The following is a 22,317-nucleotide window of genomic DNA, read 5'->3' as shown; positions in this document are numbered from 1 at the left end:
ACACTGTTTCCCCCCCCCCCGCCATAAAACACTCCCAGGGACAGCACGGGTTTAGATACAGAGTAAAGCTCTCTCTACACTGCTTCCCCCCCCGCCCCCATCAAACACTCCCAGGGACAACGCGGGTTTAGATACAGGGTAAAGCTCCCTCTACACCATTCCCCTCCCTATCAAACACTCCCAGGGACAACATGGGTTTAGATACAGGGTAAAGCTCCCTCTACACCATTCCCCCGCCATCAAACTCTCCCAGGGACAACACGGGTTTAGATACAGGGTAAAGCTCCCTCTACACCATTCCCCCGCCATCAAACTCTCCCAGGGACAACACGGGTTTAGATACAGGGTAAAGCTCCCTCTACACCATTCCCCCGCCATCAAACTCTCCCAGGGACAACACGGGTTTAGATACAGGGTAAAGCTCCCTCTACACCATTCCCCCGCCATCAAACACTCCCAGGGACAACACGGGTTTGGATACAGGGTAAAGCTCCCTCTACACTGTCCCAGGAAACCGCCCTTTAATCCCCTTGCAAAGGGAAGAGAGGGAGCCGTTTAGACTCGAGCGTGCTGCACAGGAACTGCAGGAGGACTTTCATCAGGTACATAGGAACAGAGAGTATCCGTTTAACACTTGGGCCTGTTGGACAGCCTCAGGCAGAGGCCACTCAGCCCTCCTGTCCTATACAAAGGGCCGGAAGGATGCTCTTCAACTCCCTTCAGGTCTGGTACACAACAGTGGCAGCGATAGATCAGCGGGCGTGAGACTGGGAGGAGACTGATTCCGCTCCACCTGGGGTCACTGTGCAAGTCTGGGTTGTTGATGGAATGACAGAAGCCCTGGGACCATAGAGAGATTCAGGGTTTGGATCTGAGGAGCAGAGCATGTGGAGACAGTGGTCCGTGATCTAACCATGGCACTGTGATCCCTCCCAGGTGCCCAGTCTCCCAGTGTGACCCAGGAGATCCCCCGAGTACAACAGGTGCCCTACACATTGGCTCTGACGGCACAGATCCAGAGTGTGCACACAATCAGCCGCGTCCAATCCAACTGTGGACTGACCGCACTGCAATATCTGAACGAGAACAACACAGCAGCCAAGGTGAGGATGGTGTCAGAGATAATGGGAACTGCAGATGCTGGAGATTCCAAGATAACAAAATGTGAGGCTGGACGAACACAGCAGGCCAAGCAGCATCTCAGGAGCACAAAAGCCGACGCTTCGGGCCTAGACCCCTCAAGATGAGGGGTCTAGGCCCGAAGCGTCGGCTTTTGTGCTCCTGGGATGCTGCTTGGCCTGCTGTGTTCGTCCAGCCTCACATTTTGTTATCTATTAAGGTGAGGATGGTGTCTCTCAGTCCCCCCTCTCTCTCTCAGGGAGATATCTGTACACTGACTGGTGTCTCTCAGTCCCCCCCCTCTCTCTCTCTCAGGGAGATATCTGTACACTGACAGGTGTCTCTCAGTCCCCTCTCTCTCTCTCAGGGAGATATCTGTACACTGACTGGTGTCTCTCAGTCCCCCCCCCTCTCTCTCTCTCAGGGAGATATCTGTACACTGACTGGTGTCTCTCAGTCCCCCCCCCTCTCTCTCTCAGGGAGATATCTGTACACTGACTGGTGTCTCTCAGTACCCCCTCTCTCTCTCTCAGGGAGATATCTGTACACTGATTGGTGTCTCTCAGTCCCCCCTCTCTCTCTCAGGGAGATATCTGTACACTGACTGGTGTCTCTCAGTCCCCTCTCTCTCAGGGAGATATCTGTACACTGACTGGTGTCTCTCAGTCCCCCTCTCTCTCTCTCAGGGAGATATCTGTACACTGACTGGTGTCTCTCAGTCCCCTCTCTCTCTCTCAGGGAGATATCTGTACACTGACTTGTGTCTCTCAGTCCCCTCTCTCTCTCTCAGGGAGATATCTGTACACTGACTTGTGTCTCTCAGTCCCCCCTCTCTCTCTCAGGGAGATATCTGTACACTGACTGGTGTCTCTCAGTCCCCTCTCTCTCTCAGGGAGATATCTGTACACTGACTGGTGTCTCTCAGCCCCCCCTCTCTCTCAGGGAGATATCTGTACACTGACTGGTATCTCTCAGTCCCCTCTCTCTCAGGGAGATATCTCTACACTGACTGGTGTCTCTCAGTCCCCTCTCTCTCTCTCGGGGAGATATCTGTACACTGACTAGTGTCTATCAGTCCCCTCTCTCTCTCTCTCAGGGAGATATCTGCACACAGACTGGTGTCTCTCAGTCCCCTCTCTCTCAGGGAGATATCTGCACACTGACTGGTGTCTCTCAGTCCCCTCTCTCTCTCTCGGGGAGATATCTGTACACTGACTGGTGTCTCTCAGGCCCCTCTCTCTCTCTCTCGGGGAGATATCTGTACACTGACTGCTGTCTCTCAGTACCCCCTCTCTCTCAGGGAGATATCCGTACACTGACTGGTGTCTCTCAGTCCCCCCCCTCTCTCTCTCTCTCAGGGAGATATCTGTACACTGACTGGTGTCTCTCAGTCCCCTCTCTCTCTCTCTCGGGGAGATATCTGTACACTGACTGGTGTCTCTCGGTCCCCTCTCTCTCTCTCTGTCAGGGAGATATCTGTACACTGACTGGTGTCTCTCAGTCCCCCCTCTCTCTCAGGGAGATATCTGTACACTGACTAGTGTCTCTCAGTCCCCTCTCTCTCTCTGTCAGGGAGATATCTGCACACTGACTGGTGTCTCTCAGTCCCCTCTCTGTCAGGGAGATATCTGTACACTGACTGGTGTCTCTCAGTCCCCTCTCTCTCTCTCGGGGAGATATCTGTACACTGACTAGTGTCTATCAGTCCCCTCTCTCTCTCTCTCAGGGAGATATCTGCACACAGACTGGTGTCTCTCAGTCCCCTCTCTCTCAGGGAGATATCTGCACACTGACTGGTGTCTCTCAGTCCCCTCTCTCTCTCTCGGGGAGATATCTGTACACTGACTGGTGTCTCTCAGGCCACTCTCTCTCTCTCTCGGGGAGATATCTGTACACTGACTGCTGTCTCTCAGTACCCCCTCTCTCTCAGGGAGATATCTGTACACTGACTGCTGTCTCTCAGTACCCCCTCTCTCTCAGGGAGATATCTGTACACTGACTGGTGTCTCTCAGCCCCCCCCCTCAGGGAGATATCTGTGCACTGACTGGTGTCTCTCAGTACCCCCTCTCTCTCTCAGGGAGATATCTGTACACTGACTGGTGTCTCTCAGTACCCCCTCTCTCTCAGGGAGATATCTGTACACTGACTGGTGTCTCTCAGTCCCCTCTCTCTCTCTCAGGGAGATATCTGTACACTGACTGGTGTCACTCAGTCTCCTCTCTCTCTCTCTCAGGGAGATATCTGTACACTGACTGGTGTCACTCAGTCTCCTCTCTCTCTCTCTCAGGGAGATATCTGTACACTGACTGATTTTTAGCTAGTCTTTAACTATTTACATTTTTCTGAATCTTACAGATTTCGCTTGCAGATGGACACAGATTTGATAAGGATGTGGAGCTGCTGATTTATTACCAAGATGTTCACACACCAAATGCCCTTGTTGAGGCTGGGTTTGAGTCTACAGGACAAGGTAAACCTCTTACACTTGTGATCCAGACTGTCACGGAGAGGAGGATGGGATGGAGGGCGAGTGAGGGTCAGGGTCTGGTTCAAAATGAGGGTTTGGACGGAGGGAGAGTGTTGGACAGGGTGGGGTTTGGAATGGGGGATGGGATGGAGGGAGAGTGTGGGACAGAGTGGGATTTGGAATGGGGGATGGGACGGAGGGAGTGTGTGGGACAGAGTGGGATTTGGAATGGGGGATGGGACGGAGGGAGAGTGTGGGACAGAGTGGGATTTGGAATGAGGGATGGGACGGAGGGAGAGTGTGGGACAGAGTGGGGTTTGGAATGGGTGATGGGACGGAGGGAGAGTGTGGGACAGGGTGGGGTTTGGAATGGGGGATGGGATGGAGGGAGAATGTGGGACAGAGTGGGATTTGGAATGGGGGATGGGACGGAGGGAGAGTGTGGGACAGGGTGGGGTTTGGAATGGGGGATGGGACGGAGGGAGAGTGGGACAGAGTGGGGTTTGGAATGGGGGATGGGACGGAGGGAGAGTGTGGGACAGGGTGGGGTTTGGAATGGGGGATGGAATACAGGGAGAGTGTGGGTCAGTGTGGAGGTCAGAATGAGGGTTTGGATGCAGGGAGAGTGTGGTTCAGGGCAAGGTTTGGAATGGGGGATGGAATACAGGGAGAGTGTGGGTCAGTGTGGAGGTCAGAATGAGGGTTTGGATGGAGGGAGAGTGTGGTTCAGGGCAAGGTTTGGATTTGAGGCTGGGACGGAGGGAGAGTGTGGTTCAGGGTGGGGTTTGGAATGGGGGATGGGATGGAGGGAGAGTGTGGGTCAGGGTGGGGTTTGGAATGGGGGATGGGACAGAGGGAGAGTGTGGGTCAGGGTGGGGTTTGGAATGGGGGATGGGACGGAGGGAGAGTGTGGGTCAGGGTGGGGTTTGGAATGGGGGATTGGACGGAGGGACAGTGTGGTTCAGGGTGGGGTTTGGAATGGGGGATGGGACGGAGGGAGAGTGTGGGACAGGGTGGGGTTTGGAATGGGGGATGGGACGGAGGGAGAGTGTGGGACAGAGTGGGGTTTGGAATGGGGGATTGGACGGAGGGACAGTGTGGTTCAGGGTGGGGTTTGGAATGGGGGATGGGACGGAGGGAGAGTGTGGGACAGGGTGGGGTTTGGAATGGGGGATGGGAGACCCCTGCCCCTCTACAGTTCTTGTTCATCTTCATTCAGGGACCCTGATGGGAGACCCCACAGTCATGGTGAATATCTATCCCAGCTTTCCTGAGAAACCTTCCCTGTTTTCTGCCGGCGAGTTCATCTTCCTCATGGATCGTTCTGGAAGCATGGCCTGCCAAATGTCTGAGAATTATTCTGACGTTGGGCCTACCCGTATCCAAAGTGCCAAGGTATGCAGAGGTAACGCAGTGTGGGGCTGGGTGAACACAGCCGGCCAAGCAGCGTCAGAGGGGCAGGGAGGCTGACATTTTGGGCCTAGACCCTGCTTCAGAAATCAGGGAGGGGAAGGGGGTTCTGAAATATATAGGGAGAGAGGGAGAGGCGGATAGAAGATGGATAGAGGAGAAGACTGGTGGAGAGGAGACAGGCAGATCAAAAAGGCGTGGATGGAGCCAGTACAGGTGAGTGTAGGCAGGGAGGTGGGGAGGAGATAGGTCAGTCCAAGGAAGACGGACAGGTCCAGGGGTCAGGATGAGGCTAGTAGGTAGGAGATGGAGGTGGGGCTCTAGGTGGGAGGAAGGACAGGTTAGGGAGGAGGGGACAAGCTGGGCTGGTTTTGGGATGCAGTGGGGGGAGGGGACGAACTGGGCTGGTTTTGGGATGCGGTGGGGAAAGGGGAGATTTTGAAGCTGGTGAAGTCCACATTGATACCATTCGGCTGCAGGGTTCCCAAACGGAATATGAGTTGCTGTTCCTGCAACCTTCGGGTGGCATCATTGTGGCACTGCAGGAGGCCCATGATGGACATGTCATCTAAAGAATGGGAGGGGGAGTTAAAATGGTTCGTGACTGGGAGGTGCAGTTGTTTATTGCGAACCGAGCGGAGGTGTTCTGCAAAGCGGTCCCCAAGCCTCCGCTTGGTTTCCCCAATGTAGAGGAAGCCACACCGGGTACAGTGGATGCAGTATACCACATTGGCAGATGTGCAGCTGAACATCTTTTTGATGTGGAATGTTTTCTTGGGGCTTGGGATGGAGCTGAGTGGGGAGGTGTCGGGGCAGGTGTAGCACTTCCTGCGGTCGCAGGGGAAGGTGCCGGGTGTGGTGGGGTTGGAGGGGAGTGCGGAGCGAACAAGGGAGTCACAGAGAGAGTGGTCCCTCCGGAAAGCAGATAAGGGTGGGGAGGGAAAAGTGCCTTTGGTGGTGGGGTCGGATTGTAGATGGCGGGAGTGTCAGAGGGTGATGCATTGGATCTGGAGGTTGGTGGGGTGGTCCGAGAGGACGAGGGGGATTCTGTTTTGGTTGTTATTGCAGGGACGGGCTGTGAGGAATGAGTTGCGGGAAATGCGGGAAACACATTCGAGGATGTTCTCGACCACTGCAGGGGTGATGTTGTGGTCCTTGAAAAATGAGGACATCTGAGATGTTCGGGAGTGGAATGCCTCATTCTGGGAGCAGGCGCGGCAGAGGCGAAGGAATTGGGAATAGGGGATGGCCTTTTTGCAGGAAGATGAGTGGGAAGAGGTGTATTCTAGGTAGCTGTGGGAGACAGTGGGCTTGAAATGGATATCGGTTTGTAGGTGGTTGCCTGAGATGGAGACAGAGAGGCCCAGTCTAGGCCCGAAACGTCAGCTTTTGTGCTCCTGAGATGCTGCTGGGCCTGCTGTGTTCATCCAGCCTCACATTTTATTATCTTGGAATTCTCCAGCATCTGCAGTTCCCATTATCTCTCCCAGCTTCCTGACTTGTTTGTCCTTGTTGCTCGATTTTTCCATTCAGTCTGCCCCTCGGATCAGGAATGTCTGCACCCCTGTGTCCCAGATTTCACCCAGTCACCCGTCACCCTCGCCCCAGACATCTTTCTCCTCTAATCTTAAAAAAACTACGCCCCCTGAAATCCCCCGCCCTAGAGAACAAACACCTACCATTCACCTTAGCTGCACCCCCGTGATTTTATAAACCTCTGTAAGAGTTATAAAGTCGTGAATTTAGTGACAGTTCAGATCAAGAGAGACACAAAAACGCTCACATATAACACATGCAATGGCCAGGGGAAGCTCTGAATTGAGAGCTTAGAAATGCACACTCCTATTTTACAACACGAAGCAAAGAAGGTTCAACATATTATGGCTGGTTTAGGGAAGACAGATAAGGAAATGCTGACGATAAAAGACCTGGGGGACACAGCTTTAAGGATCAATGCAAAAAAACAATAAGAGGGAATGAACGGGAGAGACGTGGGAAATGGGAACAAACTGGGACCCTCCGCCAATAAAACGGACGCAGACAGGGAATTACACCAGCACGATATAGGACAAGGGCTTGGAGGAACTGAGCTGAAAGGGCCAGTGGGGATAAAGTGGGAGAATGGCTCTGCCAACAGTCCACGTGGACCCGGTGGGTCAATTAGCCATCCTCCATGTCAGAATGGCGCAACGTGCCACCGCCTCGGAATGATCAGCACCCAAACATCTGCGTTAAAATGCCGGACCACCAAAACTGGCATTGTTGAGTAGTCAAGTGAGAGCACGTGGGGATGAGCAGCTGGCAGTCTGGTCCACGTCCATCCCTGAAGCAGGGTGGAAGCTGTTATTTCGAGTGTGGCTCGGTGGTTAGCTCTGCTGCCTCGTAGCGCCAGGGACCTGGGTTCGATTCCACCCTTGGGTGACCCTCCATGTGAAGGTTGCACATCCCCACATGGGTTTCCTCCGGGTGGTGGGTTTCCTCGCACGGTTGAGAGGGGAGGTGGATTGGTTGTGTGAAATTTCCTATCAGTGTGCAGGCCAGGTGGGTGAGCCAAGGGAAGTGGGGGCTTATAGGCTGGGGTGGTTTGGGGGAGTGGTAGGATTTAGGTGGGATGTTCTCCAGAGGCGGGGTGCGGACTCGGCAGGCTGAGTGGCTTGTTGCCACGCAAGAAGGATTCTATGTTTCTGTGAAGACACAACGGCGGTACAGCCAGCCGTGCACAGACACCAAACGTTTCGACTGTTGTATCCACAATACAACGAAGCAATCGTTCGCAGCCGAATCGAACAAGAAAGGCAGTTGTGTTTGAACCAGCCGACCCAAAACGTCACAACAAATATCGCGGTGCAGTTCATGGTTTTTGTTCAAGTAACTGTAACACAGCAACAAATATTTGTTAAATTTATTTTGTGCTGCAGTTTATTCGGCAGGCTAACAAGTTACTGACTGTGTGCCTGTACAGGGCCACTGTTTATTCGGCAGGCTAACAAGTTACTGACTGTGTGCCTGTACAGGGCCACTGTTTATTCGGCAGGCTAACAAGTTACTGACTGTGTGAGTGTACTGGGCCACTGTTTATTCGGCAGGCTAACAAGTTACTGACTGTGTGACTGTACAGGGCCACTGTTTATTCGGCAGGCTAACAAGTTACTGACTGTGTGCCTGTACAGGGCCACTGTTTATTCGGCAGGCTAACAAGTTACTGACTGTGTCACTGTACAGGGCCACTGTTTATTCGGCAGGCTAACAAGTTACTGACTGTGTGCCTGTACAGGGCCACTGTTTATTCGGCAGGCTAACAAGTTAATGACTGTGTGCCTGTACAGGGCCACTGTTTATTCGGCAGGCTAACAAGTTACTGACTGTGTGCCTGTACAGGGCCACTGTTTATTCGGCAGGCTAACAAGTTACTGACTGTGTGCCTGTACAGGGCCACTGTTTATTCGGCAGGCTAACAAGTTACTGACTGTGTCACTGTACAGGGCCACTGTTTATTCGGCAGGCTAACAAGTTACTGACTGTGTGCCTGTACAGGGCCACTGTTTATTCGGCAGGCTAACAAGCTACTGACTGTGTGCCTGTACAGGGCCACTGTTTATTCGGCAGGCTAACAAGTTACTGACTGTGTGACTGTACAGGGCCACTGTTTATTCGGCAGGCTAACAAGTTACTGACTGTGTGCCTGTACAGGGCCACTGTTTATTCGGCAGGCTAACAAGTTACTGACTGTGTGCCTGTACAGGGCCACTGTTTATTCGGCAGGCTAACAAGTTACTGACTGTGTGAGTGTACTGGGCCACTGTTTATTCGGCAGGCTAACAAGTTACTGACTGTGTGACTGTACAGGGCCACTGTTTATTCGGCAGGCTAACAAGTTAATGACTGTGTGACTGTACAGGGCCACTGTTTATTCGGCAGGCTAACAAGTTACTGACTGTGTGCCTGTACAGGGCCACTGTTTATTCGGCAGGCTAACAAGTTACTGACTGTGTGACTGTACAGGGCCACTGTTTATTCGGCAGGCTAACAAGTTACTGACTGTGTGACTGTACAGGGCCACTGTTTATTCGGCAGGCTAACAAGTTAATGACTGTGTGACTGTACAGGGCCACTGTTTATTCGGCAGGCTAACAAGTTACTGACTGTGTGACTGTACAGGGCCACTGTTTATTCGGCAGGCTAACAAGTTACTGACTGTGTGACTGTACAGGGCCACTGTTTATTCGGCAGGCTAACAAGTTACTGACTGTGTGACTGTACTGGGCCACTGTTTATTCGGCAGGCTAACAAGTTACTGAGTGTGTGCCTGTACAGGGCCACTGTTTATTCGGCAGGCTAACAAGTTACTGACTGTGTGCCTGTACAGGGCCACTGTTTATTCGGCAGGCTAACAAGTTACTGACTGTGTGACTGTACAGGGCCACTGTTTATTCGGCAGGCTAACAAGTTACTGACTGTGTGCCTGTACAGGGCCACTGTTTATTCGGCAGGCTAACAAGTTACTGACTGTGTCACTGTACAGGGCCACTGTTTATTCGGCAGGCTAACAAGTTAATGACTGTGTGACTGTACAGGGCCACTGTTTATTCGGCAGGCTAACAAGTTACTGACTGTGTGACTGTACAGGGCCACTGTTTATTCGGCAGGCTAACAAGTTACTGACTGTGTGCCTGTACAGGGCCACTGTTTATTCGGCAGGCTAACAAGTTACTGACTGTGTGACTGTACTGGGCCACTGTTTATTCGGCAGGCTAACAAGTTACTGACTGTGTGACTGTACTGGGCCACTGTTTATTCGGCAGGCTAACAAGTTAATGACTGTGTGACTGTACAGGGCCACTGTTTATTCGGCAGGCTAACAAGTTACTGACTGTGTGACTGTACAGGGCCACTGTTTATTCGGCAGGCTAACAAGTTACTGACTGTGTGACTGTACACGGCCACTGTTTATTCGGCAGGCTGACAAGTTACTGACTGTGTGCCTGTACAGGGCCACTGTTTATTCAGCAGGGGAAGGGTTACTGACTGTGTGACTGTACAGGGCCACTGTTTATTCGGCAGGCTAACAAGTTACTGACTGTGTGACTGTACAGGGCCACTGTTTATTCGGCAGGCTAACAAGTTAATGACTGTGTGACTGTACAGGGCCACTGTTTATTCGGCAGGCTAACAAGTTACTGACTGTGTGACTGTACTGGGCCACTGTTTATTCGGCAGGCTAACAAGTTAATGACTGTGTGACTGTACAGGGCCACTGTTTATTCGGCAGGCTAACAAGTTACTGACTGTGTGACTGTACAGGGCCACTGTTTATTCGGCAGGCTAACAAGTTACTGACTGTGTGACTGTACAGGGCCACTGTTTATTCGGCAGGCTAACAAGTTACTGACTGTGTGACTGTACAGGGCCACTGTTTATTCGGCAGGCTAACAAGTTAATGACTGTGTGACTGTACAGGGCCACTGTTTATTCGGCAGGCTAACAAGTTACTGACTGTGTGCCTGTACAGGGCCACTGTTTATTCGGCAGGCTAACAAGTTACTGACTGTGTGCCTGTACAGGGCCACTGTTTATTCGGCAGGCTAACAAGTTACTGACTGTGTGACTGTACTGGGCCACTGTTTATTCGGCAGGCTAACAAGTTAATGACTGTGTGACTGTACAGGGCCACTGTTTATTCGGCAGGCTAACAAGTTACTGACTGTGTGACTGTACAGGGCCACTGTTTATTCGGCAGGCTAACAAGTTACTGACTGTGTGCCTGTACAGGGCCACTGTTTATTCGGCAGGCTAACAAGTTACTGACTGTGTGTCTGTACAGGGCCACTGTTTATTCGGCAGGCTAACAAGTTACTGACTGTGTGCCTGTACAGGGCCACTGTTTATTCAGCAGGGGAAGGGTTACTGACTGTGTGACTGTACAGGGTCACTGTTTATTCGGCAGGGGAAGGGTTACTGACTGTGTGATTGTACAGGGTCACTGTTTATTCGGCAGGCTAGCAAGTTAATGACTGTGTGACTGTACAGGGCCACTGTTTATTCGGCAGGCTAACAAGTTACTGACTGTGTGACTGTACAGGGCCACTGTTTATTCGGCAGGCTAACAAGTTACTGACTGTGTGACTGTACAGGGCCACTGTTTATTCGGCAGGCTAACAAGTTACTGACTGTGTGACTGTACAGGGCCACTGTTTATTCGGCAGGCTAACAAGTTACTGACTGTGTGCCTGTACAGGGCCACTGTTTATTCGGCAGGCTAACAAGTTACTGACTGTGTGACTGTACTGGGCCACTGTTTATTCGGCAGGCTAACAAGTTACTGACTGTGTGACTGTACTGGGCCACTGTTTATTCGGCAGGCTAACAAGTTACTGACTGTGTGACTGTACTGGGCCACTGTTTATTCGGCAGGCTAACAAGTTACTGACTGTGTGACTGTACAGGGCCACTGTTTATTCGGCAGGCTAACAAGTTACTGACTGTGTGACTGTACTGGGCCACTGTTTATTCGGCAGGCTAACAAGTTACTGACTGTGTGACTGTACAGGGCCACTGTTTATTCGGCAGGCTAACAAGTTACTGTCTGTATGCCTGTACAGGGCCACTGTTTATTCGGCAGGCTAACAAGTTACTGACTGTGTGACTGTACTGGGCCACTGTTTATTTGGCAGGCTAACAAGTTACTGACTGTGTGACTGTACAGGGCCACTGTTTATTCGGCAGGCTAACAAGTTACTGACTGTGTGCCTGTACAGGGCCACTGTTTATTCGGCAGGCGAACAAGTTACTGACTGTGTGACTGTACAGGGCCACTGTTTATTCGGCAGGCTAACAAGTTACTGACTGTGTGACTGTACAGGGCCACTGTTTATTCGGCAGGCTAACAAGTTACTGACTGTGTGACTGTACAGGGCCACTGTTTATTTGGCAGGCTAACAAGTTACTGACTGTGTGCCTGCACTGGGCCACTGTTTATTCGGCAGGCTAACAAATTACTGACTGTGTGACTGTACAGGGCCACTGTTTATTCGGCAGGCTAACAAATTACTGACTGTGTGACTGTACTGGGCCACTGTTTATTCGGCAGGCTAACAAATTACTGACTGTGTGACTGTACTGGGCCACTGTTTATTCGGCAGGCTAACAAGTTACTGACTGTGTGACTGTACAGGGCCACTGTTTATTCGGCAGGCTAACAAGTTACTGACTGTGTGCCTGTACAGGGCCACTGTTTATTCGGCAGGCTAACAAGTTACTGACTGTGTGACTGTACAGGGCCACTGTTTATTCGGCAGGCTAACAAGTTACTGACTGTGTGACTGTACGGGGCCACTGTTTATTCAGCAGGGGAAGGGTTACTGACTGTGTGACTGTACAGGGTCACTGTTTATTCGGCAGGGGAAGGGTTACTGACTGTGTGATTGTACAGGGTCACTGTTTATTCGGCAGGCTAACAAGTTAATGACTGTGTGACTGTACAGGGCCACTGTTTATTCGGCAGGCTAACAAGTTACTGACTGTGTGACTGTACAGGGCCACTGTTTATACGGCAGGCTACCACATTACTAACTGTGTGACTGTACAGGGTCACTGTTTATTCGGCAGGCTAACAAGTTACTGACTGTGTGCCTGTACTGGGCCACTGTTTATTCGGCATGCTAACAAGTTACTGACTGTGTAACTGTACAGGGCCACTGTTTATTCGGCAGGCTAACAAGTTACTGACTGTGTGACTGTACAGGGCCACTGTTTATTCGGCAGGCTAACAAATTACTGACTGTGTGCCTGTACAGGGCCACTGTTTATTCGGCAGGCTAACAAGTTACTGACTGTGTGACTGTACAGGGCCACTGTTTATTCGGCAGGCTAACAAATTACTGACTGTGTGACTGTACAGGGCCACTGTTTATTCAGCAGGGGAAGGGTTACTGACTGTGTGACTGTACAGGGCCACTGTTTATTCGGCAGGCTAACAAACTACTGACTGTGTGACTGTACAGGGCCACTGTTTATTCGGCAGGCTAACAAATTACTGACTGTGTGACTGTACAGGGTCACTGTTTATTCAGCAGGGTAAGGGTTACTGACTGTGTGACTGTACTGGGTCACTGTTTATGCAGCAGGATAAGGTTTACTGACTGTGTGACTGTACTTGGTCACTGTTTATGCAGCAGGGTACGGGTTACTGACTGTGTGACTGTACAGGGTCACTGTACATGCAGCAGGGTAAGGGTGACTGTCTGTGTGACTGTACAGGGTCACTGTTTATGCAGCAGGGTAAGGATTACTGACTGTGTGACTGTACGGGGTCACTGTTTATTCAGCAGGGTAAGGGTTACTGACTGTGTGACTGTACGGGGTCCCTGTTTATGCAGCAGGGTAAGGATTACTGACTGTGTGACTGTACTGGGTCACTGTTTTTTCAGCAGGGTAAGGATTACTGACTGTGTGACTGTACGGGGTCCCTGTTTATGCAGCAGGGTAAGGATTACTGACTGTGTGACTGTACTGGGTCACTATTTATGCAGCAGGGTAATGGTTACTGACTGTGTGACTGTACGGGGTCCCTGTTTATGCAGCAGGGTAAGGATTACTGACTGTGTGACTGTACTGGGTCACTGTTTTTTCAGCAGGGTAAGGGTTACTGACTGTGTGACTGTACTGGGTCACTGTTTATTCAGCAGGGTAAGGGTTACTGACTGTGTGACTGTACGGGGTCACTGTTTTTACAGCAGGGTGAGGATTACTGACTGTGTGACTGTACTGGGTCCCTGTTTATTCAGTAGGGTAAGGATTACTGACTGTGTGACTGTACAGGGTCACTGTTTATGCAGCAGGGTAAGGATTACTGACTGTGTGACTGTACTGGGTCACTGTTTATTCAGCAGGGTGAGGGTTACTGACTGTGTGACTGTACTGGGTCACTGTTTATGCAGCAGGGTAAGGATTACTGACTGTGTGACTGTACGGGGTCACTGTTTATGCAGCAGGGTAAGGATTACTGACTGTGTGACTGTACTGGGTCACTGTTTATGCAGCAGGGTAAGGATTACTGTCTGTGTGACTGTACGGGGTCACTGTTTATTCAGCAGGGTAAGGGTTACTGACTGTGTGACTGTACGGGGTCACTGTTTATGCAGCAGGGTAAGTTTTACTGACTGTGTGACTGTACTGGGTCACTGTTTTTTCAGCAGGGTAAGGGTTACTGACTGTGTGACTGTACAGGGTCCCTGTTTTTTCAGCAGGGTAAGGGTTACTGACTGTGTGACTGTACGGGGTCACTGTTTATTCAGCAGGGTAAGGGTTACTGACTGTGTGACTGTACAGGGTCACTGTTTATTCACCAGGGTAAGGATTACTGACTGTGTGACTCTACTGGGTCACTGTTTATGCAGCAGGATAAGGATTACTGACTGTGTCACTGTACTGGGTCACTGTTTATTCAGCAGGGTAAGGATTACTGACTGTGTGACTGTACTGGGTCACTGTTTATGCAGCAGGGTAAGGATTACTGACTGTGTGACTGTACTGGGTCACTGTTTATTCAGCAGGGTAAGGATTACTGACTGTGTGACTGTACTGGGTCCCTGTTTATTCAGCAGGGTAAGGGTTACTGACTGTGTGACTGTACAGGGTCACTGTTTATTCAGCAGGGTAAGGATTACTGACTGTGTGACTGTACAGGGTCACTGTTTATGCAGCAGGGTAAGGATTACTGACTGTGTGACTGTACGGGATCACTGTACATGCAGCAGGGTAAGGGTTACTGTCTGTGTGACTGTACAGGGTCACTGTTTATTCGGCAGGCTAACAAATTACTGACTGTGTGACTGTATAGGGCCACTGTTTATTCGGCAGGCTAACAAACTACTGACTGTGTGACTGTACAGGGCCACTGTTTATTCAGCAGGATAAGGTTTACTGACTGTGTGACTGTACTTGGTCACTGTTTATGCAGCAGGGTACGGGTTACTGACTGTGTGACTGTACAGGGTCACTGTACATGCAGCAGGGTAAGGGTGACTGTCTGTGTGACTGTACAGGGTCACTGTTTATGCAGCAGGGTAAGGATTACTGACTGTGTGACTGTACGGGGTCACTGTTTATTCAGCAGGGTAAGGGTTACTGACTGTGTGCCTGGACTGGATCACTGTTTATTCAGCAGGATAAGGATTACTGACTGTGTGACTGTACTGGGTCCCTGTTTATTCAGCAGGGTAAGGATTACTGACTGTGTGACTGTACACGGTCACTGTTTATTCAGCAGGGTAAGGGTTACTGACTGTGTGACTGTACGGGGTCCCTGTTTATGCAGCAGGGTAAGGATTACTGACTGTGTGACTGTACTGGGTCACTGTTTTTTCAGCAGGGTAAGGATTACTGACTGTGTGACTGTACGGGGTCCCTGTTTATGCAGCAGGGTAAGGATTACTGACTGTGTGACTGTACTGGGTCACTATTTATGCAGCAGGGTAATGGTTACTGACTGTGTGACTGTACGGGGTCCCTGTTTATGCAGCAGGGTAAGGATTACTGACTGTGTGACTGTACTGGGTCACTGTTTTTTCAGCAGGGTAAGGGTTACTGACTGTGTGACTGTACTGGGTCACTGTTTATTCAGCAGGGTAAGGGTTACTGACTGTGTGACTGTACGGGGTCACTGTTTTTACAGCAGGGTGAGGATTACTGACTGTGTGACTGTACTGGGTCCCTGTTTATTCAGTAGGGTAAGGATTACTGACTGTGTGACTGTACAGGGTCACTGTTTATGCAGCAGGGTAAGGATTACTGACTGTGTGACTGTACTGGGTCACTGTTTATTCAGCAGGGTGAGGGTTACTGACTGTGTGACTGTACTGGGTCACTGTTTATGCAGCAGGGTAAGGATTACTGACTGTGTGACTGTACGGGGTCACTGTTTATGCAGCAGGGTAAGGATTACTGACTGTGTGACTGTACTGGGTCACTGTTTATGCAGCAGGGTAAGGATTACTGTCTGTGTGACTGTACGGGGTCACTGTTTATTCAGCAGGGTAAGGGTTACTGACTGTGTGACTGTACGGGGTCACTGTTTATGCAGCAGGGTAAGTTTTACTGACTGTGTGACTGTACTGGGTCACTGTTTTTTCAGCAGGGTAAGGGTTACTGACTGTGTGACTGTACTGGGTCACTGTTTTTACAGCAGGGTGAGGATTACTGACTGTGTGACTGTACTGGGTCCCTGTTTATTCAGTAGGGTAAGGATTACTGACTGTGTGACTGTACAGGGTCACTGTTTATGCAGCAGGGTAAGGATTACTGACTGTGTGACTGTACTGGGTCACTGTTTATTCAGCAGGGTGAGGGTTACTGACTGTGTGACTGTACTGGGTCACTGTTTATGCAGCAGGGTAAGGATTACTGACTGTGTGACTGTACGGGGTCACTGTTTATGCAGCAGGGTAAGGATTACTGACTGTGTGACTGTACTGGGTCACTGTTTATGCAGCAGGGTAAGGATTACTGTCTGTGTGACTGTACGGGGTCACTGTTTATTCAGCAGGGTAAGGGTTACTGACTGTGTGACTGTACGGGGTCACTGTTTATGCAACAGGGTAAGTTTTACTGACTGTGTGACTGTACTGGGTCACTGTTTTTTCAGCAGGGTAAGGGTTACTGACTGTGTGACTGTACTGGGTCACTGTTTTTTCAGCAGGGTAAGGGTTACTGACTGTGTGACTGTACAGGGTCACTGTTTATTCAGCAGGGTAAGGATTACTGACTGTGTGACTGTACAGGGTCACTGTTTATTCAGCAGGGTAAGGATTACTGACTGTGTGACTCTACTGGGTCACTGTTTATGCAGCAGGATAAGGATTACTGACTGTGTCACTGTACTGGGTCACTGTTTATTCAGCAGGGTAAGGATTACTGACTGTGTGACTGTACTGGGTCACTGTTTATGCAGCAGGATAAGGATTACTGACTGTGTCACTGTACTGGGTCATTGTTTATTCAGCAGGGTAAGGATTACTGACTGTGTGACTGTACTGGGTCCCTGTTTATTCAGCAGGGTAAGGGTTACTGACTGTGTGACTGTACAGGGTCACTGTTTATTCAGCAGGGTAAGGATTACTGACTGTGTGACTGTACAGGGTCACTGTTTATGCAGCAGGGTAAGGATTACTGACTGTGTGACTGTACGGGATCACTGTACATGCAGCAGGGTAAGTGTTACTGTCTGTGTGACTGTACAGGGTGACTGTTTATGCAGCAGGGTAAGGATTACTGACTGTGTGACTGTACGGGGTCACTGTTTATTCAGCAGGGTAAGGGTTACTGACTGTGTGCCTGGACTGGATCACTGTTTATTCAGTAGGATAAGGATTACTGACTGTGTGACTGTACTGGGTCCCTGTTTATTCAGCAGGATAAGGATTACTGACTGTGTGACTGTACGGGGTCACTGTTTTTTCAGCAGGGTAAGGGTTACTGACTGTGTGACTGTACGGGGTCACTGTTTTTTCAGCAGGGTAAGGGTTACTGACTGTGTGACTGTACGGGGTCACTGTTTTTTCAGCAGGGTAAGGGTTACTGACTGTGTGACTGTACAGGGTCACTGTTTATGCAGCAGGGTAAGGGTTACTGACTGTGTGCCTGGACTGGATCACTGTTTATTCAGCAGGATAAGGGTGACTGACTGTGTGACTGTACAGGGTCACTGTTTATGCAGCAGGGTAAGGGTTACTGACTGTGTGCCTGGACTGGATCACTGTTTATGCAGCAGGGTAAGGGTTACTGACTGTGTGACTGTACGGGGTCACTGTTTATGCAGCAGGGTAAGGGTTACTGACTGTGTGACTGTACAGGGTCACTGTTTATTCAGCAGGGTAAGGGTTACTGACTGTGTGACTGTACATGGTCACTGTTTATTCAGCAGGGTGAGGATTCCTGACTGTGTGACTGTACTGGGTCACTGTTTATTCAGCAGGGTGAGGATTACTGACTGTGTGACTGTACTGGGTCACTGTTTATTCAGCAGGGTGAGGGTTACTGACTGTGTGACTGTACTGGGTCACTGTTTTTTCAGCAGGGTAAGGGTTACTGACTGTGTGACTGTACGGGGTCACTGTTTTTTCAGCAGGGTAAGGGTTACTGACTGTGTGACTGTACGGGGTCACTGTTTATTCAGCAGGGTAAGGGTTACTGACTGTGTGAATGTACAGGGTCACTGTTTTTTCAGCAGGGTAGGGATTACTGACTGTGTGACTGTACAGGGTCACTGTTTATTCAGCAGGATAAGGATTACTGACTGTGTGACTGTACAGGGTCCCTGTTTATTCAGCAGGGTAAGGATCACTGACTGTGTGACTGTACAGGGTCACTGTTTATTCAGCAGGGTTAGGATTACTGACTGTGTGACTGTACGGGGTCACTGTACATGCAGCAGGGTAAGGGTTACTGACTGTGTGACTGTACTGGGTCACTGTTTATGCAGCAGGGTAAGGATTACTGACTGTGTGACTGTACTGGGTCACTGTTTATTCAGCAGGGTAAGGATTACTGACTGTGTGACTGTACAGGGTCACTGTACATGCAGCAGCGTAAGGGTTACTGACTGTGTGACTGTACTGGTTCACTGTTTATTCAGCAGGATAAGGGTTACTGACTGTGTGACTGTACTGGGTCACTGTTTATGCAGCAGGGTTAGGATTACTGACTGTGTGACTGTACTGGGTCACTGTTTATTCAGCAGGGTAAGGATTACTGACTGTGTGACTGTACTGGGTCCCTGTTTATTCAGCAGGGTAAGGATCACTGACTGTGTGACTGTACCGGGTCACTGTTTTTTCAGCAGGGTAAGGATTACTGACTGTGTGACTGTACGGGGTCACTGTTTATTCAGCAGGGTAAGGATTACTGACTGTGTGACTGTACAGTGTCACTGTTTATTCAGCAGGGTGAGGATTACTGACTGTGTGACTGTACTGGGTCACTGTTTTTTCAGCAGGGTAAGGGTTACTGACTGTGTGACTGTACAGGGTCACTGTTTATGCAGCAGGGTAAGGGTTACTGACTGTGTGACTGTACGGGGTCACTGTTTTTTCAGCAGGGTAAGGGTTACTGACTGTGTGACTGTACAGGGTCACTGTTTATGCAGCAGGGTAAGGGTTACTGACTGTGTGCCTGGACTGGATCACTGTTTATTCAGCAGGATAAGGATTACTGACTGTGTGACTGTACTGGGTCCCTGTTTATTCAGCAGGATAAGGATTACTGACTGTGTGACTGTACAGGGTCACTGTTTATTCAGCAGGGGAAGGGTTACTGACTGTGTGACTGTACTGGGTCACTGTTTATTCAGCAGGGTAAGGGTTACTGACTGTGTGACTGTACGGGGTCCCTGTTTATGCAGCAGGGTAAGGATTACTGACTGTGTGACTGTACGGGGTCACTGTTTATTCAGCAGGGTAAGGGTTACTGACTGTGTGACTGTACTGGGTCACTGTTTATTCAGCAGGGTAAGGGTTACTGACTGTGTGACTGTACGGGGTCCCTGTTTATGCAGCAGGGTAAGGATTACTGACTGTGTGACTGTACTGGGTCACTGTTTATGCAGCAGGGTAAGGGTTACTGACTGTGTGACTGTACTGGGTCACTGTTTATTCAGCAGGGTAAGGATTACTGACTGTGTGACTGTACTGGGTCACTGTTTATTCAGCAGGGTAAGGGTTACTGACTGTGTGGCTGTACGGGGTCACTGTTTATTCAGCAGGGTAAGGGTTACTGACTGTGTGACTGTACGGGGTCACTGTTTATTCAGCAGGGTAAGGGTTACTGACTGTGTGACTGTACAGGGTCACTGTTTATTTAGCAGGGTAAGGATTACTGACTGTGTGACTGTACTGCGTCACTGTTTATGCAGCAGGGTAAGGGTTACTGACTGTGTGACTGTACTGGGTCACTGTTTATTCAGCAGGGTAAGGGTTACTGACTGTGTGACTGTACTGGGTCACTGTTTATTCAGCAGGGTAAGGGTTACTGACTGTGTGACTGTACGGGGTCACTGTTTATGCAGCAGGGTAAGGGTTACTGACTGTGTGACTGTACGGGGTCACTGTTTATTCAGCAGGGTAAGGGTTACTGACTGTGTGACTGTACGGGGTCACTGTTTATTCAGCAGGGTAAGGGTTACTGACTGTGACTGTACAGGGTCACTGTTTATTCAGCAGGGTAAGGGTTACTGACTGTGTGACTGTACAGGGTCACTGTTTATTCAGCAGGGTAAGGGTTACTGACTGTGTGACTGTACAGGGTCACTGTTTATGCAGCAGGGTAAGGATTACTGACTGTGTGACTGTACTGGGTCACTGTTTATTCAGCAGGGTAAGGGTTACTGACTGTGTGACTGTACTGGGTCACTGTTTATGCAGCAGGGTAAGGGTTACTGACTGTGTGACTGTACGGGGTCACTGTTTATGCAGCAGGGTAAGGGTTACTGACTGTGTGACTGTACTGGGTCACTGTTTATGCAGCAGGGTGAGGGTCACTGACTGTGTGACAGAGGCATGTCCCATTCAGCCCTGTTTGTTTCTTACTCCGACAGGAGACCTTGCTGCTCCTCCTGAAGAGCCTGCCCCTGGGCTGTTACTTCAACATTTACGGATTCGGGAGCACTTTCAACTCCTTCTTCCCGTAAGTGCAAGTTTTCCTCATCAGGCAAGTGTCTGTAGAGAGTTCGGCAAGGGGTGTATGACGTGGTGGGGTGGGGATGGTGAGCCTTATTAGTGGTTCTCATGGTACTGCTGAGGAACTTGCCGATCTCTTGGCTGAGGGCAGCGGTGTGTCGAGGGAGGGTCTGATCAGGCGTTGGGTCAGTAAAGGCTTGAACGAATGCACGTTGAGAGACCTGGAATGCAGTTTCACATGACACCATGACCCTGTGCTTTACTTTGCCGCGGCCTGTCTTAGATGTGTGCTCTCTCTCTGTCTCTCTCTTCCCCACCCCCATCCCACCATTTCCCGGCAGCGAGAGCATCGAGTACACTCAGCAGTCGATGAAGACCGCACTGAAGAAGTTGGAGGGTATAGATGCGGACATGGGCGGCACAGAGATCCTCCAACCCCTCAGCGCCATTTACAGCAGGCCCTGTAAGGCAGGGCACCCACGGCAGGTAAAGACATGTTCAGTGTGAATGTGCTGGGAGCCCAGTCAGGGCACTTGGGCCTCAGAGCGGTCTCTCAGCCTTCAGATGAAGCCCACTGCAGTCTTGAATCAAGCTTCAACGTGGACTGAGGAGCACAGAATCCATACAGCGGGGAAGCAGGCTATTTGGCCCATTGAGTCTACACTGACCCTCCAAACACTGTCCCATCCACACCCACCCTTACCCTGTAACCCTGCATTCCCCAGGACTAACCCACCCTAACCCGCACATCCCTGTGCACTATGGGTAATTCCCCACGGCTAACCCACCCTAACCCACACATCCCTGTGCACTATGGGTAATTCCCCAGGACTAACCCACCCTAACCCGCACATCCCTGTGCACTATGGGTAATTCCCCACGGCTAACCCACTCTAACCCCCAAACCCCTGTGCACTATGGGTAATTCCCCACGGCTAACCCACCCTAACCCGCACATCCCTGTGCACTATGGGTAATTCCCCACGGCTAACCCACCCTAACCCGCACGTCCCTGTGCACTATGGGTAATTCCCTACGCCAAACCACCCTAACCCGCACATTCCTGGGCACTATGGGTAATTCCCCACGGCTAACCCACCCTAACCCACACGTCCCTGTGCACTATGGGTAATTCCCTACGCCAAACCACCCTAACCCGCAATTCCCTGTGCACTATGGGTAATTCCCCACGGCTAACCCACCCTAACCCGCACATCCCTGTGCACTATGGGTAATTCCCCACGGCTAACCTACCCTAACCCGCACATCCCTGTGCACTATGGGTAATTCCCCCATGGCTAACCCACCCTCACCCACACATCCCGGGGAATGTGGGTAACTCCCCATGGCTAGCCCCACCCTAGCCCGCACATCCCTGTGCACTATGGGTAATTCCCCACGGCTAACCCACCCTAACCCCTCACATCCCGGGGCACTATGGGTAATTCCCCACGGCTAACCCACCCTAACCCGCACATCCCTGTGCACTATGGGTAATTTCCCATGGCTAACCCACCCTAACCCCCACATCCCTGTGCACTATGGGTAATTCCCCACGGCTAACCCACCTTAACCTGCATATCCCTGGGCCCTATGGGTAATTTCCCACAGCTAACCCACCCTAACCCCCACATCCCTGGGCACTATGGGTA

General features: G+C 50.6%; 1 protein-coding gene across 3 annotated transcripts in view; it reads left to right on the top strand.

Annotated features, from left to right (window-relative positions):
• LOC125449022 (von Willebrand factor A domain-containing protein 5A-like) overlaps window positions 1-22,317 on the top strand; it is a 69,339-nt gene that overhangs the window by 8,644 nt on the left and 38,378 nt on the right. For all 3 annotated transcript variants that reach the window (XM_059641751.1, XM_059641749.1, XM_059641750.1), the window contains exons 5-9: window positions 937-1,103; window positions 3,476-3,590; window positions 4,807-4,982; window positions 20,584-20,672; window positions 21,007-21,151. In XM_059641751.1, coding sequence (XP_059497734.1) covers window positions 937-1,103; window positions 3,476-3,590; window positions 4,807-4,982; window positions 20,584-20,672; window positions 21,007-21,151 — 692 coding nt within the window. The remainder of the gene's footprint in view (window positions 1-936; window positions 1,104-3,475; window positions 3,591-4,806; window positions 4,983-20,583; window positions 20,673-21,006; window positions 21,152-22,317) is intronic.

Source organism: Stegostoma tigrinum, chromosome 43, assembly GCF_030684315.1.
Source record: "Stegostoma tigrinum isolate sSteTig4 chromosome 43, sSteTig4.hap1, whole genome shotgun sequence".
NCBI lineage: Eukaryota > Metazoa > Chordata > Chondrichthyes > Orectolobiformes > Stegostomatidae > Stegostoma > Stegostoma tigrinum.
This window is presented reverse-complemented; position numbering and strand designations above follow the sequence as displayed.